At 40.4% G+C, this 26,699-nt stretch overlaps 1 protein-coding gene across 2 annotated transcripts in view; it reads left to right on the forward strand.

Moving 5' to 3' along the window:
• The window catches only part of plxna4 (plexin A4), a 238,507-nt gene that overhangs the window by 10,521 nt on the left and 201,287 nt on the right, over nt 1–26,699 (forward strand). For both annotated transcript variants that reach the window (XM_080291962.1, XM_026146292.2), the window contains exon 2: nt 16,786–18,134. In XM_080291962.1, the coding sequence (XP_080148088.1) occupies nt 16,890–18,134 (1,245 nt within the window). In that variant the 5' untranslated portion in view covers nt 16,786–16,889. The remainder of the gene's footprint in view (nt 1–16,785; nt 18,135–26,699) is intronic.

The raw sequence follows: 26,699 nt of genomic DNA on the forward strand, positions 1-26,699 counted from the left end.
CAGTACTGAGCACACATCTCCTTTTTGCCACCTCCCACACAGAGCACTGGGAGTTCCTGTAGACATAATGCTCCAAATCCCCAGTTGACAGACTAGCAGAGGAAAGGTTAGCCACTTTGTTGTATTGCATCAAGCTATTCTCCCTCTCACTTTTTCCCTCTGTTGGCTCAAAAAAAAAAGGCTGTCCCCTCTCTTTGCGAGTCTACAAACGTAACTGGAGAAAGCACAAGGTTTTCATCTCTCCCTCCCCCTTCTTTTTTTGTCCATCCGTTATGCATTGTCATGGCAGTCCTTCCAGCTGAGCTTTGATTGGGTTGTTCTGGGCCCACCGGCAAATCTGGCAACCAGATAGTTATGTGGTGTGTCTCTGTCCATGTGTAAGTCGGCGTGTGTGAGAGGGTTTTCTTCATGTCTCTGGGAAAAAGCAATGAGATGAGGTAAAGCTTTCAGAAAATCAAAGTATAAAAATGGCCATGACAAGCAGGGGAAAGACGAAAGCAAGGGAGGATGAGAGGGAGGAAGAGAGAGGGGTAACACGCTGGATAATAATTTGCATCCTCTCACTTGCCACTGTGAACGATGACTGGCTAGAAAGCTTGTCTGATGTGTTTATGCCGTAGGCTTTGAAAGATGGAGTTAAAGGGAGAAGGAAAGTTTAAGGGGAACCATGCAGAGGGAAGGGAGTGGTTGTGGAAAGGCATGTAATGAAGTGTAAACCTGCCTAAACTCAGTTTACCCACATCTTAGTTGTTGTGATGGCGCTCACACATATCTCAGCTGAAGATTTTCTTTTTTAATGTAAATTCATTGCAATGTACACGCCACCCGGCTGAACACCACCGTCTGTCAGTTCTGATGCACACTTTGCACTCTTGTACCAAGAGTAGTTAACCAATGAGCTGGAGCAGCTCCACTGGGCAAACTGTGGCTGCTTTTTCTGCATTTTATCTGTAAAAAGTTTTCATATCACTGAATATTGACAACATATATGCTGAGACTAAAATCAGCAGACAAATTAGTTATACTAGGGTCCAGCAGTTCTGCACAGACATATTTTAATTTATGTCAGCTGGCGGATTTGTAAATAGTCCTGCATCTGTAGGGTAGCTCTGCCTCTGTGCTTAAGAGCTGTGCTTCCTTTGGCGTCTATCTCGGCAGCCAATAAGCCCGGTCCTGGAAAGTGAGTATTCCTGCTTTGTGAAACCTGATCCCAGTGGATGGTTAAAAGTTGACAACACAAGTCCTGTGTAACAAGACTATTGATGTGGGGCCACCTTTTTAAAACTTCTTGGCAGCAATGATTCTCTTTGTGTGTGTGGAGTCCTGGGTCACTACACAATCTAACCCAACAAATAATGACACAAGACGTAGAAGAAAGCTGTTATCTTTCTAAGTTTTGACCATTTTTCGCTAAACAAGTTTTAAGACATGTTAAGTCATGTTACTGTAGTGGGAAGATGATACTGCAAAATGCCCTAGGGATCCTGCAGCAGGAGGGATTTTGTGTATGTTGCACATTCTTCATATTCACACACACCTTTGCACGTTTAACTGTTTATATGCCTCAGTCACGTTGAAACATTAGATTTTGGTTGACATTTTATTTTGTAATGGTGCAAAAACAAATTCGAAATCACCCATAGTTATGTCTATTTTGCATACTGTATGAAATACTTTGAAATATTACTTTAAAATGTCCAAATTAACCCTTTTAATGAGCATTGCATCTAGTTTTCAGATCATTCTTAGTGTCTAGGGTTTTAGCTCCACCGTCCTTCTAGTTTATACTCTTTGAATTATCCTTATTTGAGCTCTCATAGTTCAACGAGCTACAGCATAGCAGGAGAAATTTATTAGCTAGGTGCTCATATAAGCTGTGTGTTAGTGTTTGCATTACCCTCAACAACAACTGCTTATCTACACAGGGTGCATAAACTCTTTTGCATGAATGACTCCCATGATGCATCATTGGACTCATTAATTAGATATTAACATTGTCAACATGTTAATAACAAGCCCAAAGGAGACCCTGCACTGTCATTATTGACAATTACTTGCAATTACTGGCAATTACTGACAATTACTGGCAATTACTACCAATTAAACCATGCCATTCTCAGTCTTAGTAGTGTAAAAACTGCATGCTTTCTTCATAAAACAGTCAAAGAATGACATGAAATCACAGATGTGCACGTGTGATGCATGCGCCCACAGTAGTTACATGTTTTGAAATAATCTGAATTAAGAGTGAACATGTTTAGTTTGCAGAGCGGCTAAAATATCACGTTATTTAATCACCACAATTCCTTATCATAATGATTTTCTCATTTTCTCTTTGACATTTTAGGGAAGTGACACATCCACTTCTATACTTCTGCTCATTTATCAACCGTTTCTTCTTCTACCTCTCGGTCTGTGGTAGTACTAGTTGTACAGCACCATTGGCTGAATGTGTTTAAAAATGGAATATCTCAGCAGCTAGAAGGGCACTTCTGACACATGCTGTCAAACTGCTAATATTTCAGTTTTCCCAGACCATTACGGTTGGGCTGCAAGTCTCTGCAGATGTAGACATTCTGTCTTCGCTAGCATGCCCAATATTCTCCATCCATTCCACAAGGTCTATACTTAGGTAATTTACAGTGGATAGACATGTGAACAGGCTGACAAAGTATGACGTGTGCTGTTTCTAGAAGAAGAGTGGGGACTGGGCTATATTTTTCTTTCTAACTGAAGCACCCGTGAAGTCAAGAGTGAGACACAATCAGAGATATGTGACAATGACAAGTTCCTTTGTATGACAGTACATCAGTGTCTCTATCAGAATTTAGAGCTGTTAATAGATACATCTATTTGCTGTGATTCACAAAAAAAACCCCAAAACATTAAAATGGAATGTAGTATTTAGTTTTCCACTGAGGCAGTCAAAGTGTCTTCCCGACATGCACCGTTTTCCACTAATCTGATGGGATCTAAATCAAGTCGCAGCAGCAGTCTTAGTAGGATATGCAAGCACAGGATTAAAGTCCTCCTGAAGAAGCCCAGGCATCAGCAGACATTCAAGGACCAACGCAGGCTTTTGGCTGGCATGGGGAGAGACTTTGATGAAAGTGAGGCTGTCCTCGTCCAGCAGCAGAGGGAATACGAGGACAGGGTTCACAGAGAGGAAAGGGAGCTTGTGAGGCAGAAAAGGTGACGCCGACTCAGCTGCAGGAGACTCAACAAGACAATCTCTTCACAGAAGTTTTGAGCCAAATGTCTTTGTTTGTTTACCGCAGCAATTCCACACACTGCTTTGACTCCACCTTGACTCTTCTCTAACATAAAAGTAACCGTATTCTGAATAACAGACTGTTGCCACATTAGTTGAAGCTAGCAATAATGCATAGCTTGTGATTCTAGTGCTTTAATACGCTGATTCAACTCGGTGATCATTTGTAAGGCGGTAGCTTGTGCCGCTCTCATATTGTGGGTGTTCGAATTATTTATTAAAGACCACCAAGTATAAATTAAAAATAATGTTTATTGGTTAACTTGAGCATAATTTCAGAATGATACTTTATGTAATCGTTTAATCATAATAACAGTGATTTTTCTCTTGGCTTAGTAGATCAGCAGGGCCTGGATAAATTTTTTGGGAGATAAATCAAGAGAAACAAAGAGAATAACAAGTTCAATACAGGCCAGTCAACTGACCTTGTTCCAGCTGTGCGTAGTAAACCAGAAGCTGAGATCTTTAAGACTTTTCTTCCATGGATTACGAGGGAGAGCCGTAATCCATGAGCTTTAAGCAAACCAAATCATCCACGGAAGTGATGAGGCTCACAGATGTGCATGGTGCTACAGCGATGTGTATATGTGTGTGAGGCAGAGAGACAGCGAGATGGAGTGGGTTACAATAGGATGGATTAATAATTTTGTTTTGTCCAATAGTTCATTCCTTGTCCTTTATACCAAGCTTAACAGAGCACACATGCACCTTATACACATGCACATCTGAAAGATCAGTTTTTGAAGAAATAGTGCAGAAACAGATGGAGAGATCAGAGAAGAAAAAGAAATCTGGATTTTTTTTTTCCCATTTTAGTGTAATCACCACAAAGCCTTCTAAATTATCAAGCTTTCATGTCTAAGAAGTTAATCTCAGAGGTCAAGTCTGTTTTAGCTCCGGAACAGAGAGACAGGAAGAAAAGGAAAGAAGAGGCTGCATGCGGGTCACACAGGATTTAGACGGAGAACGAGACAGAGGTATGAATGTAAAGAATGAAAGAAACTGTCATGAGTAAACATCTGAACTGGGCCAGGTCTGATCCTGCACGGAGACTCAGCTAGGAAACCCGATTTAGTCAACAGGCGACTTAAGAAGTTATTTTGTCATGGCGTAATAGTCTCTTCATTTTTTTTCTTCTTTGGTGCCACAAGAGCTGTAAGCACCTGAAAATAAACACCGTCCTGATGGATGCCAGCAGTGTCTCGGTGTCTGAGTGCATGATAAAGCATATGGGATGTCAGTGATAGCGGCCCCTATTTGATGTGAATTACAGAACTTGACTTACATATGAGCAGATACTTTCATTTTAAGTCTGACTGACTCTACTGTCCTTAAAGTACTATAGGGTAGTATCTGGTGTGTAGCTGTGTGCACTGGTGCTGTTGTGACTATTTGACACTTCTGTGATTGGCTTTGTTCTACCAGCAGTGTTAGATTTCTATCCTTGTTAATGTATTTAAATATTATGGTGACAATTTACATGTGCTTTCCCTCAAGGCATCAGTAGTCTCTCTATAGATCAGTCTCTTCTTAAGGTCTGATCTATTGTGAGTGAGTACTCAAAGTGTGCCTGCATGTTGCATGATCAGGCTTTTTCACAGCAAGCATTTTGGCATGTAATAACAGGAAAGTAAAGGTATAATTAATTATTTAATTGGTGTGTCCTATTTTCATGACCCTGGTACTGTTCAGACTCTTGTGGTCTTTGTTACTGGAACATCTTGCCAGGAAGAAACAGTGTTTGAAACCAGACTGAAGCTGTGCTGCTTTCATATGCATTTGACTACTACCAAAGTGTCAGATTGATGTGCTTTGCTTACTACATGTAACATGCATGTTTTGTGTATATGCATTCTGTAAATGAACATTTTTTCTTTCTTTCTTTCTTTTTTTTTTACATAAACCTCATAAATTCCTGTAAATTTGATGCAAGTATAACCCTAAACATCATCGTCTGTAGCTAGAGTATACTGTTTATAATGACTGGAGGTCTATAGTCTGCCATCTGCAAAATGAAGTGTTATAATTCCTGATTTATTACCTGCATAAGTGGCACTGGCACGCTCGGATATTGCTCAGTGACACAGGTGGGATAAAGAGAAGGGGTGCTAATGTGAAAGACCTTTAAGGATGCCACCCCTGTTGGAAGTGAAGTCTTATCACAACTCAGTGAGACTTGATTAGCGATTATTAAAACCTCAGAGGTGCCTGTGTTCGTGCAGCTGTTAATGCCGTGCCGACAACTTCATTAATATTTTGCAACAAACATCTTAAAATTACATCGGCTGACATTATTACATAAGATAAACAGTTATAATAACTTGCCCCTGCTTTCTATTTGATGAACTAAGTAACAAACTATTTCTTAATCACATCAAGCATCTCTGACATTTCTAAAATGCAATTATTTCTCCTCGGCAATCGACATTCATTATGTGTTATCTATGAAAAGCTAAGGTTGGACGGTAATTTTGGTCATGCTGGTGTGACGGTGAGGAGCTTCAGTTGAAAGAGCTTGAGATAGAGCACTTGCAAAGTTACTGATGAGCAGCAGCACAGCACAGATCCTGGCTTAAAGGTAGCAGCAAACCCATTTCACTCGCTTTAACCAAAACACACAGAGCACGCTACATTGAAGTGTCTTGTTTCAGTGTTTCTCATACCGCAGCAAAAATATCCACAGTCATTTCAGCTTCGAGCAAACTACGACTCATAATTAATTACTGTGTTGAGAGGAGAAAGGGATACCAGGGATGAGCTGGAGAGAGAGGGTGAGGGAGGCAAAAGACAGATAAAGAGAGCAGGAGAGGGGGGGGGCGGGGGGGAAATTTGGCTCGTGAAATAACCGAAGAGCTGAGGGAGGAGCTGGGAGGAGAAGAGGTACAGGTAAGGAAAAACGGATGGATGGAGAAAGAGGAGGACTTAAGGTGGTGCCATTCGGCAGCTGATGGAAGTGAGAGCAGATACACGGCCCTGCATTCCTGTCTGCGCGTTAGAGTAGGGAATAAGGGAATTGGGGGGGAAAGAGAGAGAAATGGTGGAAAAAAAGGCTAGAGCCTTTGAATTTATTCTATGAAAGCGGCTGTCAGACAGTGCCTAGCAACACCCTTTAAGAAGGAGGATTCCTGGCTGCATTAATTGTAATTACAGCAAAATATCTCCTTTTGATTCAGAGTAAGTTGATGTGTCACAACATGCCTATATCTTAATGCAAAATCATCAACTCCTGCATGCATGCTTCCTTTTAAATATAGATTAAAGGGAAACATTAAAGCCCTGTTTTACTCTTCGCATAATCATACTTGAAAGTTTGCCACAGTCATCTTCAACTCAACCTTTTATTTATCATTTAAATCTATTTCAACTGCTGTTTTGTTATTCTGTGTTTTGCAGTTAATTAACAAATAGCGATGACGCTCTTTCATCATGGGTTTCTTAACAGGGATCGTCTGATTACAATCCTTAATGGGTTCTTAATCATTGTGGGGACTATAATTGATTAGAGATTCATTAAGTTCACCCTTTTGTGGTCGCTGCTCTATGTGAAACCCAAAAGCCCCTCCTATTCAGGAAGTCATACACAGTCTAACGAGCAATGTGCTGATGACAGGCCAGTGGGCTCTTCAACAGTCCTAATGACATTAGAGCCTCTTGATCTGGACCGATAACACACTCTCCCAATCACAGCACGCATCAGCACCCACTGCACAATGGCCCAGCCCGAGCCAAGAATGTGTGTGAGTGCAGAGTTTATCAGTGTGTATGTGAGTATGTTTTCTGAGTGACCTTATTTTGGATCCAAGGACTGTTTTGAGTGTTATACTAAAGCCATGAATGATATTGTAACTGAAGACACAATGCACAGATTATTTTCTGCACAGAAAACATTCTTGAGGGGCCGACTCAGAGCGTGTGTTTAGAAAAATGAGCACGATTGAACGCCATCCCACTAAGGAGGATTTGTAAGTCTCAGATGTGAAAGAGGAAAAGAGAACGAGTGGCAAAAAATGAAAGAGATTGAGCAAGGAGTGGGGATGGGCAGATGTCAGCTATTTCTCTAAAATCCAGAGGGGTTCTTCAGTTGGATCTTTGCCTAGACCCCTTCTTTGAAATGCTCTTACTCACTCTAGGAGCATGAAAAGAAAGTAGAGACACTCAGTCTGAGAAAGCAGAAAGTTTGTGACACAACTCGAGTACCTCACACTTAAAATGGATCAGTATAGCAAAACATATACATGTTACTTCTGTGGGGGAGACTGGGCCAGTTGTAATGGGGCAACTGTAATGCAGCAGAAACGACCTACAGTAAAAATGCTTATCCTGCACATGCTCATTAGGATTCTCTCTCTAGATTTTATCGTCAAATATTTGAGCTACAACACCTGACAGCTAAATGAGAGAATACAGCCTAAACATTTTTAAGTTACATTATTAGATACTTCTACAGTAATGTGATTACGTTGCAGTTTTTTTTGTTTGAGATGTAAATGATTAATAAGATATATTTATTCAGTGTTATAATTGCCCTTATTTACTTTACTTACTTCTATTTGTACTATTCGCACATACATATGTTCCTTTCATCAAAAGATGACTAGTGTATTTCAAGTACTCTGAGTTATAAAGGGAAAATGTTACAGTTACCCCCAGTCTTCCCTATTAGTAATATATAATCTGTCTGCTTCACTTTAAGGACGAGGTTTCTTTATATGACCATATGAAGCTGTGCTCATATTATGGTACCCCTATCTATTTAATAGTGAAGTAAAAGTAAGTTGGTTGTGTTCTATAGAAGAATTTAAAAGACCCCCCCCCCCCCCCCCCCAAAAAAAATAATCACCAATACCACCTTTTTTTTTTTTTGGTAAAAGCCAAAAGCCTAAACATTTCTTTATTCATGCAAACGCAACGAGGACTCTTTAGCTAACATAGCCCATTGTAAAGCTGGATTTAGTGCAAGGCAAAAGGCAAAAGACAAGTGTGTTCCATTCATGACGGCAGTGTTTGAGAATGACAACCGGAAGCTACTGGGTAACATTATGTCACAGAGATGTTTGCCATGTATTGATAACTGGACCAAATGGCTTCTGACTGCAGTTTCAGTGAAGCGAGTGGGCATATTTACAGTGTTGCTAAGCTCTTGAAGGCTGTTTTTAGAGGTGTTAAAATAGTTTGAAATTTATTATGCTAGCAGAATTACTTGCCAAGTTTTCTGTGCTGGTATTCCGGGTAACACAGTGACTAGTGATTTGGTATTTTAGTGCATTTCTCGCATGTATACCTGCTAACAACGACATGCAGTATATAAAGAGTGTTTTATGTGGTGTGTGAGTGAAAGTCATTGGTTTAACTGTGGATATGCATCAAGGCAATGAGAAGTCTCTGAATCACTCAGTCCAAGAATTAAAACATGGAGCTGAAAATGAGAATAAGAAATCTACTTTAAACAAAATGAGTAGGGGGGTCATTTCTGCTGTTTTAAAAACTCAGTTATTGCTTTTAATAATTAAAAAATGCATTGTTTACAGCGCCTTGATGCTTGTAAACACTGCTGATTGCTACATCTGTGGTTATAAAGTCTGAATCTCTCAGTCAGTTATCTTCCATTCATGTGATATGTACCCAGTTGACAGTACAATCCCAAGGCTTTCTTTGTAATATCAACAGCTCTGTGGTGGATTAGACCTCCTAACCCTGATCTTGACAGGGTATCTGGTGACAGTAATCCATGCTGCTAATCCATGTCTTGATGTAAACACCAAGGACACCCTGCTTTCTCTCTCTTTCCTCTGTGTCCTCCTTGTTTTCCCTTTCCACTGCTACTTTGAGAGAAATGGGTATTCCATCTGTTTTCTTTTTTTTTTTTTTGTATCAGCAGGGGTTAGCTTAGCTTGATAGAAATGTTGGACTTGAGCCCTCTTTAATCATTGCTTAAATTTTTGTCTATTCCTTTGTGTGTGTTTGTGTGTGTGTAAGTGAGAGCTACATAATTATTCTTAATTTTCTCTTGCTGTGCTTAATAACAATAATGAAATTTAGCAACGCTGATTTGTTCATGGCTCTGAACAGGTTTGTAACTGCCTCCCAAAGTAATAGTTTTTAATTACTGTTTTTGAATTGGAGCAATTGTTAGCTTGTGTTTCTTTTACAAGCAACATGTTATTATATGTTAAAGTGCAGAAGGAGGTTTGCCTCCTGGATCTAAAACAAGTAATTGTAGCTGGGGAACTAAAGTCCATTGAAGACATGGCCATACATACAGGTCTGTCTGTGTTCTGTACACATTAGTGTTCATGTACACATCAGTGCAAACATCTTGAACCTTTCCATTTTGCTAAGAAATAGGCGTAGGGATTTAATAAAATGTGCCAACAAATGTCATATCATGATATCAATGATATACAGATGCCATGTCTTTATATTTCCTAGCAAACACAGCAACGATAAGATAAGCCCAGGCATATCTGACAGCAACAGTAGCACAAAAAGGAGTTATTTCAATAGCATCCAAACTTTTGCTAACCTTAGCAGCACTAGCCTTGTTTTCTCCCTTGCTAGCATTCACATCCCTCTGCAGAACATGGTTACGTGTTGCCTTGTTTGCTTCGTTATAATGCAGTGCAATTTATTTTGACAAAATTTACATGCAGCTGTCATTTTAAAACTTTTTTTTTTTTACATGAAATTACTGCAGAAACGCGTTGGTTAGCATAACTGCTATCTGTTTACTTTCTCCTCTCCTCATTTACAACCTTCATTCACTGAGAGAGCAAGAGGTGGCATCGTAACATTGCTAAACTGGTAGTTGTTGATGTACATTAATAAAATAGGAATAACACCTTTAACGGACTACTATTTCTGGCACCTTCTAGCAGGGGCAGCATTTTTAAAATATCTACTCAACTAGTTACACACATTGCTAAGTTTTACCTTAATTTCCATTGAAAACACTACCTAGGCTGCCTTTGTGCTTTCATTTATGTTATAATGTGTTACTGTATATACTGCTGTGTTACTACAACTGCACTATAACGCTGCTGCTCCTCCTGGCACCTTGTGGCAATAGATTCACACCTTATTTGCACTAATAAAGGCTGCTGCCTGCCAGCTGCAATCTACGGAGCCCCGCAAGGGACATGGGAGAAAAAAAAATTAAGATGGACTTTTGTGAGATCTCGCAAAACAAACTCAGGATCTCGCAAAACTTTTCCAAGACCTGCTGGTCTCGAAGCCGACCCGGAGGTCGAGGCACGATGTGCCAGGAGAGCGGTGTTCCTCCCGGCTGTAGTAGGTCTTGACCTTCCGTTAGCTTCGAGATGGTGGGTGTCAGATCTCCGAAAACGTCGGAGCACTTTTGCAAATATGTGATGTCTTGTAAACCAAGCAGATATTTGATGTTTACACAACTACATTCACGCCTCAAAATATCTTAAAAGTGACCCAGAAAGCGTAATATTACAACTAAGTAGCTGCCGCCATTGTTGGAATTCATCTCGCAAAAGTTTTGCGACCCGAGTTAGTTTTGCGAGATCTCGCAAAAGTTCATCGTAATTTTTTTTTCTCCCATGTCCCTTGCAGGGCTCCGTAGCAATCACTGATGAAAGTATTTATTTATTTTTATCAGTGATTGCAGTGAATGAGAAATATCATTATCAAAAATCCCCTTGAAATATTTTGATGCAATTTTGAGGCTATATTGCTGGAGAACTATTGCTCAAGACCACCTTAAAAATAACAGGAAAATAACAGTTTCAAAACACAAATTCAGACTGTCATACCTTAAACAAACTCTTTAATCAAATTGAGGAATTGTCAGAACTGGCAATAAAGCGCGAGTGTTATAAACTGTGTCATAAGATGGTCAAGCTGTAAACTCATTTTCTTAATACTATTTCTAACATTGTAGAAATGAAAATGTGAAGTGCAAAAGCATGCATATACATCAACATATCAACAGACCTTGCACACAGTTGTTTTTCAGTTTGAACGTGTGTAGCTGGGTATTTGCCAGCAATGCTACTCTCCATTTGCAGTGTTGGTATGATTTTTTTTATGCAGAAGTGTAAAGTCAGAGCGTATGTCGTGCTGTGTTGTGGTCCGGAGGTTTGTGAGTTGATTGGAGTGGGGGTGTGCGCGAGTGTGTGTTTGTGCATTTGTGGGTTCTGCTGGGTGAGTGTAGCAACGCTATGTTTTCCTCCAGTCCCAGTGTGTGGCTGCAATGCAGAGTGACGCTCATTCCTCTGATCAGTACAAGGGCTCAGCATGGGAGAGGGGTGGGTTGAGTTTTCGAGGGGGGAGGGGGGCATGTTTAATATGGGGAGAGTTCTACTCCAGTCAGTACATCCACTGATCTGGGACACACATCTCTGTCTGCTAGTTTTCTAGTTGCCTCTGTGTCACTGTCTCTTTCTGTTCTTCCTGTCTTTCTCATCTGTGTGCTCTCAAAGTTCCAGTCCCACACTGGTTCTCATACATACACAAATGCATACACTTTGCTATTAACAATGCTACAAGTGCAGCTGTGCGCAACCACTACTTCTGTAGTAGTGCCCTTTTTCACTGCGCTACTACAGTACAGTACATCACATCTCACACCCAATCCAAACCACCTTGACCATTAGCACTAACAGCCTCCCATAGATCTGTGCAGTCAGATTGAGTGGACAGGCAAGAGTGGATGTATAGCCTGATGCTGTGCTTGTAGGGGCCTTAGCCTGTAACACCATCCTTGCTATGCCCAGCCTTGCCAGCTGATATAAATCAACAATACACACCAATATTACATGAAAAAAGGGGACACAAGTGGACTGAGCAATGGCTAACACCGCTACCACTTAAGCCAAAGCCACAAAAGGATGATGATTATTTCCATTTTTAGCAATAGTGACTTAAAATCATCTGTCCATTCTGAAATTATCCCATCATCTCTACATTTTAGGCAAGTGAACAAACTACTTGTCTTTAATCATTGTCATCACTGCCCGTTCCTTTGATAAATGTATGTATTGTCATTCATCCATCCCCCTCCCCCTTTGATCCTGTGAAAAATTATCCGAACAATCTGGAAACATTGTTTTCTCTAGAATATAATGAATTATCTATAATTACTCCCCATGTTACTCACTCATAATCTCCTAATCCCATTTGATTTAGTGTTTTTCTGTCAGTTATTATTTTTGAGCATTTTTACTCTTTGAGAAGTTAAGCTGTTTACCAAAGGCTTTGACAGTTTCTTCATTTCCAAGTCATTTCTTCAACATAAATGCCCCCTGTCACGCTATAAATAGTAGAAGATTATTCTGTTGAGGCTTGCTTTTTGTTGTCTCCGTAAATTGTCATCTCTAGCCAGGCCTCTCCGTTACACAGTTGTCGGCAAAGCAAAGTGGCTCCTGTCATATCCATGATGGTTTCGCTTAACATTGTTGTCCCTGAAATTAGCTTTACATCATCCAATGATAAGATGTGTTTTTGTTACTTTTATTTTTTATTTATTTATTTTTTGTTATCTATTTCATGAGTAAAAGTGACACTTTTACTTATATGTTAACTAATTGGGCAGCATGATGGTGTAGTGGTCACTGTTTCGTCACAGCAGAAAGGTCCTGGTTTCTGATCCAAGCTGGGGCCTCCCCACTCTTGCATAGGTTCTCTCTCAGTGCTCCAGCTTCCTCCTTTAGTCCAAAAGTATGTTGAGAGGTAACTGGTGGTTCTAAACTAGTTATAGGTGTCAAAGTTGGCCTGAAGGGCATAAGTGGAAAAAAGGTGGATAAATTTTGTTTTACATCAACTTGCAAAACCCAGATGTTCAAAGATAGTGTGTTAAGTTATCATACTATTTCTTACTTATCATACTATCTTGGAACATTTGGGTTTTGCAAGTTGACGTGAAACAAAACTTCATACCAGCAGGGCATATGTGCAGGGTAGATGCTGATGCTTGGTCAAAACACTGGTGCAACGCTACTTCCTGTCTGTGGGTTGTTTGAGAAAAATTTCAGACTGCCACACTGTGTGCATGAAAGGCAGGTAAAAACTCTTTTTTTTTGTTTTGTTTTTTTGTTTGCCTGCATATTTGTGATGTGTAGCCATGACAAGGATGCACACATATCTCCTCACTGCTTCTCTGATTTCTCAATCCTCTTTCATCTCCTCTTCTCATTCAACAGTTTCCCTGAAAGCAAGATACCACAATTAGGTTGTGAAAATGCATGAATGTAATGTAAATGACAGTTTCAGTATGTCTTGCCTTTTACGTTGTTGTTTTATAGTAATCATGTGATTTCTTCTCTGACTGGCTCCTGACAGCTTTTAAAGGCAAAGCAAAGTGAGACAATGGAAACATACCAATTGTTTTTTCTAAATGCTGAGCTCAAACTCTGTTTTTGAGTTACAGAGCTGGAGATAATGCACACAAACACAGGCGCACACATGCAGTGTTGTTTTTTGCCCACAGCTTTAGCGATACTGGAAGTGTGTTCTGGAGAAAGAGTGTTGATCATGAATTCTTTAACAGGTTTTGATGTCTACGGAGCTGCAAACACATGATTGTGTGCAACAGTGTGTGTGCTACTTTACTCATATTTGTAGTGTAATTCTACATGGCAGATAGCCCAGAGCAGCCAAGACACACAATTAGGTCACATAACTTCAAGTCTCCTTTACCTTTTCTCATCCTATCTGCTTTATTTGCTTGCTTATCTGTAGATGTAACACATTTGAATTAGCAATGCAAGCATAACAGTTGAGAAGTTATTGGTGTCATGGAGTAAATTACTTCTCATTCTTTTAACCACCTGTTGTACCTAGGTTTAAAATGAGCATGCATACTGAGGCAGTAAGGGAAAAGTTGGACAATAATGGCACATAACTAGAGCAAGATAAACTATGTTGTGTGTGAGTGCGCACACTCAGAACTAAAGCAGGCTTTAATTAATGGACCTTGATCATCAGCAGGCATTCACAAACGGCATCTAAACAAGGTTGCCCCACCCGTCAGTGAGTGTAATTGCATTTCAGCAATAGATTTGTGAGGTATACACTGTTATATCGGGGTACTGCTGATGAAGATTCCCCCCCATTTTTTGTTTGTTATTTGTAAAGCTCTCAATTTATTTTTAAATGGAAACTATGGAGTCTTTTTTCACTGTTTCTTTTTTTTTGGGGGGGGGGATGTCATTTGTGATTGAATGCCGTATTTTTTATTCATGATGGATTTGAAGGTGATATAAAAGCATCTACCCCTTATTTTTCCACTATGTTTCACGCTCTTTCACTTCCCATTTAGTCTCCTTTCAACTTGCCACCTTCGATTCTGTCTATTTATATATAACATATAACTATAGATTATAGATTGTAAAGACCTGGAAATGTCAGAACTTTTTAGTGGAACCGTTTTAGCACAGTTGTCTTGCAGAAAAATATAAATGAATAAAGAAATCCTCCAATTATTTTTTTATTTTGTTCAAACTGCCTTATGTGTGTGTTTTTGTTAAAAAAAATTTTTAATTTAATTTTTACATTGTTTATAGTGTTTTGTGCAGTGTTGGTCACTCTACGTCTGTTATGTCTGTCTCTGAATTCCAATCTACTGCATGCTTTTTATCCATGTTCCTGTCTTGGCCGCTTATTTCTCTGTCCCATCTTATGTCTTTGTCATACCTATGGTAATGATTGCTCTTTGCACACTCATCTGAAGCCATGCCACCTCTCTATATCAGTTTTTATCATTTTCATCACCCTCTCTGGTCCTCTTATCATGAGCTGAGAGGTTCTGCTCTTCTCCCTCTGCCTGCCAGGAGATAGAGGGGAGATTGGTGAGATTGCAGTGAGGTTGCATTTTACACCGCCGTGACTTATGATTGCTTGAGTATAGACGTAAAATAAGTTCCATGGCAAGATAATGTTGGGTAACACTATCGTTTATGCATTCAAGTGTCCATAATGATCTTGAAGGTTAAGGCTTCCAAAAGAATTCGGATTTTTAAAGTCTGCAAATTTACAATAGCAATGTGGAAAATGTGTTGTTAGTAGTTAGAACAAGTGCAGATGATATTGAAACTTTTATCTTTATTTTAAAAACTTTGCAATGAGCAGAACTGTGCTGTTGCTCTGCAAACCTGCCTTTCTTCCGTCAAAAGATGTGCATGAAGTGTGACAGACAAGCCCTCGCATTTTACTTCAACTTCACTATGAGTGACACGTCAAGAGTTTTTCGTGTCTTCACACGACACGCTCACACAGCAGTGCACAGATTGCTATAAATTGAATATGATAAGAGAAGATGACGTTTCTTGTGCTGCTTTTTTAGGTGTTGCTTTATCATACTCATCTCTTTAGTGCTCTTGGTATATGCTAGAAAAATACAACCCTATATTTTTAAACAATCCTGGCAGATTTGATTCAATAACGTGGAGTTTATTTAAGCTACTTTTGGCTGTCCCCTTATTCACAGGGGGTGCCTCAGCAGGTAGCTCAGCATGTTTTATTTAGCAGATTTCGACACTGAATGTCTTTACTGACACAACCCCAGAGATTGTGTCTCCTCATGGGATCAAACCACTATGCTATGAAGCCAATATTGTGGAGTTTAATACGTGGTAATTTTAGCTACATGACGTTGTTATTGTATTTATCACTAGTCATAATACCCAGCTTACCACTGGCATTGGGTGTACAGAACTTACATAGGGGACCCCCATGTTTCCAGGAAGTGCTGTATTTTCTTTTTGATAATCTGTGCAGGTGTGTGTCTTAATGTGTGCTGAGTGCTTTGACACTACAGCTATAAAAGCTCTACCTACTCCATCGTGCATCCGTTTCATTGTCGTTTGATTTCATGTAGTGTGTGTGTGTGTTTGTTATGGCTGCATGTGCAATGCTGAGTGTGCAAATGACCTGAGGACCACAGGGAAGCTTATTTCTGCAACCGCTTGCATTTTTCCCCTAATTGTACCTTTTTCGGCCTTTTGTGTGTGAAAGCACGTGTGTGTATGTAGGTGCTTTAAAGAGGGAGAGATGGTCCTTTACTCTCTGCTAGCAGTGTCAGCAGGTGAGCTGCCCTATTGGGAGAAAAGAGAGAAATCGCCAAAGCATGCAAATTGCTACTCCAAGGGGAGAATCAATTAGGTGCATGGTGAGTGGAGCAGAAAAGCAAGGAGGGGTGGAAAGGGGCAGGGTTGCATGCAGAGAGATGGTGCAGAGCCATTGTGATCACCTCCTCTGAGACGATGCTTTACTTCTCTTCTCTGCGCCCCCCCCAAATGATCCTGTTCGCCCGAGCGGTGTCTACATGCCAGCTTTTTAGAATGGTGCAGTACCTCAGCCTCATTTCTTTTTTTCTGTTCAGCCCATTTCTTATAAATTGCTCTGGAGTCTCAGATGTATGGCCTCTTCACCTGTTTTACTCATTAAGATGTTCTGGCCTATCTGTGCCAGATAAAATTAGAACATAATAACTATCAACACAATGTGACAGTTGCCGTGTTTCATTAGGTTTTTGTCTCTTTTCTCTTTAGGTACAAGATGTCTCCCATCTGAAGAGAGGCTTCATCCTGATAGGCCAACGGTACTGGATTGTGCCTCTGTCCCTCTCCTCACCAGTCCCACCCTCAGTGCAGCCATGACGTCCTTCACTAGGATACGGACCTATTTCTTACTATGCTGCTTCCTATCTAGTCTGGTGCTTCCTGTGACATCACAAACAGTGGTGCAAGCTCCACAGACTCATACTGCTGGCTCCCAAGTGATCACAGCGTTACTTCAGGAGGAGGAGTATGCATCATTTCATGCAGAGAATCCTGAGTGGACATTTAATCACCTGGCTGTGGACTATCGTAATGGCAATGTTTATTTGGGAGCTGTCAATCGCATATACAAACTGTCCCCAAACTTAGAGGTCCAAAAATCCCATGAGACTGGCCCAGATGAAGACAATCGCAAGTGCTATCCACCACGAATTGTCCAACCCTGCAGTGAGCCACTGACACTCACTAACAATGTCAACAAGATGCTTTTGATGGACTATCGGGAGAACCGGCTGCTGGCTTGTGGCAGTCTCTACCAGGGCATTTGTAAAATCCTTCGTCTGGATGACCTATTTAAACTAGGAGAGCCCTTCCACAAGAAGGAACACTACCTCTCTGGTGTTAATGAGAGTGGTTCTGTGTTTGGTGTCATTGTTTCTTATGGCAACGCCTCTCCAGACATGCTGTTTGTAGCCACAGCAGTGGATGGCAAGCCAGAATACTTCCCTACCATCTCTAGCCGTAAGTTGGCCAGAAACTCAGAGGAGGACGGCATGTTTGCATATGTCTTCCACGATGAGTTTGTGGCCTCTATGATTAAAATCCCTTCAGATACCTTCACTGTCATTCCAGACTTTGACATATACTATATTTATGGCTTTGCCAGTGGGAACTTTGTTTACTTTCTGACACTGCAGCCTGAAATGGGAGGTGGGCCGACCACTGGATCGTCCTCTGCTGGTCGAGAACAGGTCTACACTTCTAAGATAGTCCGCCTCTGCAAGGCAGACACTGCATTCAACTCCTATGTGGAGGTGCCTATTGGATGCATTAGCGACAACGTGGAGTACCGATTACTTGAGGCAGCCTACCTGTCAAAAGCTGGTGCTATCCTGGCACGCTCGCTAGATGTGGCACCAGATGATGATGTCTTGTTCGCCATATTCTCAAAGGGCCAGAAGAGACGTCCACGCCAGGCCTCCCAGGATTCTGCATTGTGTGTTTTCTCTCTGCGCAAGATCAATGAGAAAATCAAGGAAAGGCTACAGTCCTGCTACAAGGGAGAGGGCACCCTGGACCTTGCTTGGCTGAAAGTCAAAGATATTCCCTGCAGCAGTGCGGTAGGCATCACTTTAGCACACACTGACTTTTGTCGGTGCACCAATTTAATGACAGTACAAGGGCAGTGAGATGCTGATAGAGAAAACAAGGCTGTAACAGTAGATTCTAATTATTCCACCCATACTGTACCCACACAAGTACAAACTGCTTTATATGCTGCATTTTGTTCTATGGTATCCGGTGCTAAAATCTAGTCCAGGACATTAGCTTTCACACATTTCAGTCTTAGTAAAAAGACATAAAAGTGTTTGAAGTAAAGCAAACCACTGATCATTTCTCGTTTTCATTACTTTCCTGTCGAAGAGCCTTACAGCCTTACCTTTAAGGAAAGTGAATTTTGAAGTTTTTATCCTGTGTTAGTATAATGAGATTGGGTGCACTGTGGGAGGGCTTCACAAAAACTGGTGTTCTTGGGTGGGTTCACGCTCCATCCCATTACGATGAGATGTTAACCATCCACTGCCTCTTTTAATCCGCTCGCCCTTTAAACAATGCAGCTGAATGCTCAGCCAAATTACCATAATTCCATTCTCCATAACAGCATTATAAATTCAGTGATTCAGTTCATTTGATTTCTCACTTTGTGCACATAAAAAACAAGGTTAAATTGGCTGTTACATGTTTAGACCACCTTCACAAGCAGCCAACGCTGTTTCATGTGTTTTTCTTGATCTCATATTGCTCTGTTAATAACAGCAGCGAACCTGAAGAAACAGAAAATTACCTTCACAAGAGTGATTCTGTAATCTTTTGCTACATGGCAAGCATTGCTAAATAAAACGTGCTCACTTTTTATCTTTTTTACATAACTATTTCTTAACTCGATTTCACCTAAGGCAGCGGTCCCCAACCCCCGGGCCTCGGACCGGTACCGGTGCAGTTAAAAGTTACTCCATTTCTAGTAACTTTTAACTGCACTTAATGTTGTCACTTAATACAAATACATGCAACTGGTCTTTGTGCATGACAGCTTTAAAATAAGAAATCAAAAAGCTATGAGACATATAATACTGATACAAATTGAAAAGCATCCCAGATTTAAATCTTGCCAATTTTCCCTTCAAGGCCATTTCAGCTGTTTTTTTTTCTTTTTCTTTTTGGATTGCTTTAAAACATCTGCAATTCCAATGTGATCTCAAACCTGAAAAGATTAACTTTGAGAATCTGACCAGAGGTTCATGCCAAAAATCATGGTGATGATGAGAACTGAGCAGTTTAAAAAACCAGTTTAACCCGGAAGTGTGAACAGTGTTTAAGCCCAAAAGTAGTGTATTAGGTCAGCTGCACTACCAGGGTTATACTTAACATGTTTTCCATCATTCATATGAGTATCCACCAAGGCCAGACCATCAACATGAAGTTCTGCTGTAACCTCCTGAGATACCCGAGGGAGAACATTCAGCAGAAACATCCTGATTGCGCTAACAGCATGCTAGAGGATTATTACAGCGGTCCCCAACCCCCGGGCCTTGGACCGGTACCGGTCCGTGAGTCGTTTGGTACCGGGCCGCGAGAGTTGAGGCTCAGGTGTGAAATGTATGATTTTCAGGGTTTTTATCGTTTTTCAGCGTTATTTTGTTATCATTTTTATCGTTAACTCTGTTTTCCTGGGTCTTTTCATGTGTGTTATGAATAAATCTTCTTTTTTTCGGTACCGGTACTAGTTTTATTTTGTTGTATTTATCCGCGACACCTTAAAGGCCGGTCCGTGAAAATATTGTCGAGCATAAACCGGTCCGTGGCGCAAAAAAGGTTGGAGACCGCTGATCTAAGGAACATAAACTTCCTCTTGCTGTCCACAACATATAGTTCTGACCTCAGTTGGGCACTGTGAGACATTATGAAGTTGACCCTCTCTTGTGTTTGGCTCTGGAATCACAGTGTTTATCTATTAATCCCTCTGTGGCACAGCACACGTGCCAGGGCACCTTTGTCTGCTGCTTGAGGGCCTGATAAATCATGCCTAGGGTGGAGCTGTCAGCAGGGAAAGGAAGTGTGAGGGAGCACACAGGGGTTAGCGCTGAGAAATGATGCCATTTCAGCATGCGCCACCGCCAGCGCATAAATTAGACCCTGCTGAACAAGTGACGGTGGACTCTGCAGGAGATAGATGAGCTGTGACACACACACACATACACACACATGTGCAGCCACACTTGTGAGTACGGCTACTGGAGAGATGGAAATGGAGGCTTTTAACGGCAGAAAGATTTTCTAATAAAGTAATGGCAATGCTTACATTCTTATGTGATATGCTTGCTGATAGATTTAGAAAAATCTAAATGAGCTGGACTAGAGCTGAAGTGAAAGACTTAAATAATCCTACTAAAATGTGTATACACACAATATGCAAATGAGTCACAGAGTTATAAAGATTATGTGTTAAAATCTAAAACTAAAGACTTGTAAACAAACTTAACTTTCACCTTTGCCTGTGATTGATGATATTCTTTGTAATATCCCGTGGCTCATTTTCATGAATTTTTGCTTATTAATTCCAGATTAGGTCCTTTCTGTGTTAAATGATGCATGACAGCGAGGGAAATCGGATATCTTCAGATACATAGTTGAAAATTTTTTGTTCATTGGTGCAGTCCTTGGGTGTACAATAGTGACTCAGGCTCATAGTATACTGCACACACAAATATTTATGTTATCCTTTTGGTTTACTTGGCTTGGATAATTTCACACTTTTTCTTTTTTTCCCTCCTGGATAAAATTTAATTGATTTAATAGATAAATTACTAATCATTTTTGGACCAACTATAGAATTCAGATTGTGACCGTCCACTTTAAGTACACCCAGTCAACTGACTGTGAATACAAATATCTTATGAGCCAATCACATGGCAGCATCTCATCACATTTAGTCATGTAGGCATGGTCGGGATGGCTTATAGAAGTTCGAATTGAGCTTCAGAACGGGGAAGAAAAATGATTTGCTTGACTTTTACTGTGGAAAAGGGAAAATATCCAGTGAGTGACACTTCTCTGTGTTTAAAAAAAAAAAAACATGCCTTGTTGATGTCAGAGGTCAGATGAGAATGGCTGACTGTTTTGAGCCCTCAGGAAAGCAACAGTAACTGAAATGCAACCACGGTATGAACATCTCTGATTGCACAATGTGTTAACTGTTGAAGCATATCAAATAGGTTCTTTCAGCTGGAAACCATTGCCTGGTCTGATGAGTCTTGAGTTCTGCTACAACATGTGAATAGCAGGGCCAAAATTTGCCATGATAAACATGAAAGAATAGGTTTGGTTCAATTTGTGGAAACCATTTTTCGTGCTGACCTTTACGACCCTAGTGTAGCCATCTTCTGCTTCCATCAGGATAACATGCCACATCAAATCATCTCAAATTGGTTTGGTTATTTCACTGTACTCAAATTGCCTCCACAATCACTAGATCTCAATCAAGTAGAGCACCTTTGAGCTGTTGCAGAATAAAAGATTTGGATTAGAGATTAGAGATGTGCACCTGACAAATGGAGAACAACTGCGCGATGTTTACATCTGATGACCAAAATCCCCGAGGAAGGTTTCCAGCATCTATTTAATAAAGAATTAAGGCAGTTCTGAATGCCATCTGGTACTTGCAAGGTGTGTAACTAATGAAATAATTGGTGAGTTTTACGTGGACGGTTGTCCGGGTGTCTTTGTAGATACTGCTCATTCATAAAACCCTTTTAAAGGGCTCTATGAACGATTTTTAAAACATTCAGGGGCCACATCATGTAAACAGTTTCTTGAAATCTTGGAGTTTTCATTGACCTACAGGAAGTCATTTCCACTATTTTGTTGTTAGAAATATTTTCCGATCTTTTGGCTTTTTACATGGGGATATTGTTTAGTATAATTCGCCCTGGTCAGTGTCCTCTTGCAACAGGAAAAAGCAGCAGCTTTTGAGGTGGAGGGACCCCCCCCCCAATAATTCTGGTCCTTTAAAACAGTGGATCATTTCAATCAAGCCAATGGGAGCGAAAATGTCACTTCTTCCTTCAATTTTAGTAATTTTTTTCCCCCTGTGGTGGCCTGCATGTCACAATGTTGGTCATTACTGTTAGAGGGAACTTGGATGAGAAGGAGCCTTGTGGATACCCCTTTATCTTGCCCTCTTCATCATTCACCATTTTCCTCTTTCTCACACGTTATGTTCTCTGCTTCTTGCTTTTCGTATACTTTTTTTCCCTTTCAAACGCTGTCGTATTTCCAATATGATATGTTTTTCCTCCAATTAGGGAGAGGATGAGCAGCCCCGAGGCTCATTAGAGTAGTCTGGCTGTATGGACCAATGTGAACACATTGGCGCGCACGCACACACTTTTGATATGGATGAAATGCGCTCTCAGCCAATGTGGATAAACCTAACCACTCTCTATGCCAGAAAAGATGCATCACAGGCATAGCCACAATGTCCACTCGATACTAGTGGCACTAATCAGATAGTAGCATCACATTGTAATCACAAATGTTAAATAAGTTTCGATTACATACATTTTCCTTTTAAGCATAGTCATTTAGAATCTATAAAAACAATAGAAATTTGATCAACCACTTTGATTTTACTTAAAGATATTTTACTTAAGTTTTGCTATTAAATTAATCGCAAAACTTATTTTTCCTATTATGGATGTTGCAGTTTTTAGTTTACATTTTATTCACCAATGCAGAAATGAGATTTCTATATTTTCTTCATTGGTTTGTAGCAACATATTAAATGTGAATAATGTGCCAAGGCACATTAACAGGATGCAAGGTGAGACTAGGGCTATATAAAATGCTTACTCCTTCCTCAGACCTTTGATTCCCTATGCCATTTTTAAGAGGCTTTATGTTGTAATGGGAAAGATGCAAAGAGGGAGACACGGAGGAGAAGAAAGGAATCTACAGAGAGGGTGAGAGAGCTTTAGAAACTGTGTGTGTGGCTGGGGTGGGGGGTGATTCCTCTCTACCCCAAATGGCCATGCTTGGCTGAGCCACATAATGCATGCTCAACAGTATAAGTCTGCAAAGGGTCTGCATCCATAGATCATAGTGAAATGGCATGCGACCTATAAAAAAAAGAAAAAAGCTTCCTGTTTCCATCACTGTGTCAGCAGAAAAAAACAGAACAACAAAACAGCGGGATTGCAGTAAATTCGCTCTCTGCTCTGTTCTCACTCATCCTTGACTTATTGCTCGCTTCACATGCCACTCTCCTTTTGCCTGTCCCCCAATACTTACCATGCTTGTTTTGTCTCAGTGTCTTGGAGTCTCTACCCCTATCTTCTTTATTTCCCCTTACAGTGCTTTCCACAAGCGCAGAGAGGAATACCATCCAAACACGGATGAGAAAAGCGCAAGGTCGTCTCTAACTTGCTGGCAGGCCACGGTCGTCCCCTTATCCCTTTTGCTAATGATCATTAATTACATGTCATTAACTAACATGCCACGGGCTATTCTTTCACATTTGTCATGTGCTATCGACTTCACATTCTGAATTCACTCCAATTAATTAGATTATTCTACTCGGCCGCCGCTGTTTCCTTTAGTCTTTTTCTTGATCTCCCTCACAGTCCCCCATCACGTGTGCTCATCGCTCCCCTGTTTCATCCTTCACTTGAAAGGAACTCTTGCAATATTGCAGTCTCCGTCTTCCCCCCATGCTCACTTTTCAGGTTATCGACTTTTCTCGCTTCGGTTTTATTCTGTGTTTGACCAACCTCTGAATGATGTTGTCTCCCGTGCTGGTCATCTTCATCCCTCCTCTGTCTGATTGCGGAGCTTAATCAGTTATTGGCTGCTGCTGCTGCTGTTGATGAGTCAGTCTAGGCCACATCCTCAGGAAGGGAAGGGCTAGTGGATTCATTAAGGACCTCCAGACTGCTCCCCCTCCTCCTTCCCCACTCCCCACTTCACCCCACTCCATCCACATATCCGCTATCCTGCTTGCTGGCTGTCTCGCTAATTAAATCTCCATACATGATACGACTTGCTAAAGGTCAGAATCCATCACAATATCATTATTCTGTGATTAAACAAGTGTCTCTTGCTTCTTCCACCATACACCATGCTGGATGGCCTCGACCTGAAAATGCTGACTGAATCGGGACCTTTCATTTCTTATACCCGCTGTTTTCATTGGCTAGTGTTTTAAAACTATTCTCTATGCTCCTTTTCCTCCCAATATTTTTATTTATATTCCCAAATATCAGCACTCAGCACTAATATTTGCTAAGATAAAATATGAGACTAGATACATAAAAATATGTATCACTGATGGAAATGCTTATCCTTCAATAGACAGCTTTCTTTATAAGCAGCCTGCTCTCCTGTCAAGATAAAGGAGCTTTAGATATTAACTCTATTAAACAACAAACAGCTATGCTATAATTGAGGCCACCACAGTGGAAACAGAAGGTTATGTAATGTTGGTCATGTGACACTTTCAGAGCTCCACTAAATAGTGAGACTTTGTCAAATAGAGGGACTGACTTTGATTAAAACCCTCACCAGGGCAGCAATCAATGGGAGAGGGAACCCAGCGCTCTCTTGCATACAATTGTCTCTAACATAACTGTCTAATGCCTTTTATTGGGAGCGTTCAGCACAAGTTTAACATATCCACAAGTGAAATCAGCAAATGTAGCTGTTGCACTTATTTGCAGCAGCTGTGACTAGTGGCTGTAGCTCGTACCTCATGAGCTGTCTGCTGCTGGTAATACATGCAGCATTTTTCAAAATCAGTTTTGAGTGAAAATAATCTCCCCATTAATCATTCCAGAAACAAAATGATTTTCCGCCAGTGCATAGTGAAAAGGAAAACACGGATTAGGGAGTTATCTGAAGCACCTATCTTATGATATTCAGTGATTTATTTATTTATTTTTTCTCTCCCCCACTTCTGCACCTTATTTCAGCTCCAATATTCTCCCACCTTTTCTCACTTCTGGCTCTGCTTTAGCGATGTCTCGGTTTCATTCCAAAAATTGTCACGCTGTTTCGTTAGCTTCTCATTTGATTGTTTTCCCTAACCAATATTTATTATCTGTTGTAACTGCTCAGCTAACAGTTGGCAGGTGCAAGCATCCACAAACATGAATTTACAAAATATCACCGGTTTATCAAAGCCTGCCTCCTCCTATTGAAACCTGCCAGCAGAACACACAAATAAATCAACTTTGTTTCAGGCAGACCCCAGCAAGCATGTGTTCCGCGTAATGTACGCATTTGCAACAGCGTATGTTTTAATATTAATGTATATTTATTCTCTCCCATCATTTTGCATTCAAGATTCTGTAACTGCAAGGATCTGTAAAGACTGATGTCATGTCAGCATAAACAACAAACATGAGTAAAACCATATCCATTACATTTAAGTGGCAAAATGCTCAGTTTTAAAGTTGGAAAATAGAGCATTTATTTAGCAATAAAAAAAACAACTTAAGAAAGACTTAAGATATTTAAAAAAACAAAAACAAAAACAAAAAAGCTCTCTGTGTGCAGTAAAAAAACAAATACCCCTGTTTTTCTTGATCACTTAAAAAGTAACCTGTGCTTTGATTGGCAACTCTTTATTCATCCATGCTAAAGTGAAGTTTGCTCAGATTTGCTTAACTAGTAGTATAATGTTTACTAACCCAAGGCAAGCATATCTATTGCAGGTCTATTAAGATACACAGGTTCTATGGTAAAAGAATAGTCAGGCTAACTTCATGTGTTAAAATTAACTCTAGCAAAAATACACCCATAGAAAAGGAGGCATAGATGGACTTACTTCTCATAAATATTGACACTAAAACAACTTATTTTTGGAAAACTGTCATCTGTAAACATTACAATCATTCTGTATATTGATTACATCATGATTCCACATGAAAAATAAATGCAAAAATCTCACGATGATGATGATTTTGATGGAAAGGATAGGTTGTGAGATTAGTGATTAACTCAAAATCAGTGGAGATGTCTATAATCAGGAGGTATAGATTACAGCTGTAGTACCTGTAAACAGAGCTGCTCTGTGCAATACCTGCAAAGTCTCTCAAAAACTGGTGGTCAAGTACTTCACACCTGGCACAGGAGGTATCAGCTGAAATTGGATTCCCTTCGACAGCTCATGCAGTCTGAAGAACATTACCTAATGTCAGCTTCTATGTGAAAGTAAAACTTTTTCTCGAGACACAAAACTGCGAGATTAAAGTTTGCTTAAGAATGTGAAAGAAAGCAAGAAGACTACAGGACCCATTGTTTGATCATATAAGACCTAGATAGCTTTTGTTTGACCCACATGTTGGACCTGAATCTGCCCCTGGGCTAACTGGCAGGGGAGCACTGTGTGATGACATAGTGATACGTGAGCTTTAAGGTGCTGATGACACCATGCCCATGGATATACCAAAACACTGGCTGACAAGATGACACTGCTGCTCTAGAAGCTTTGCAGAAAAGAAATATTGCAGCATAATAATGATCTAAAGCCCACTGCCAAAATCACACGAGATTCTAAAGGAGACCAAAGGGAAATATGACTCGTCCACGTGCTCTGTGCTGCATGACCTGAATTAAATAGAACAATTTTG

This window comes from Astatotilapia calliptera, chromosome 17 (assembly GCF_964374335.1).
Source record: "Astatotilapia calliptera chromosome 17, fAstCal68.1, whole genome shotgun sequence".
NCBI lineage: Eukaryota > Metazoa > Chordata > Actinopteri > Cichliformes > Cichlidae > Astatotilapia > Astatotilapia calliptera.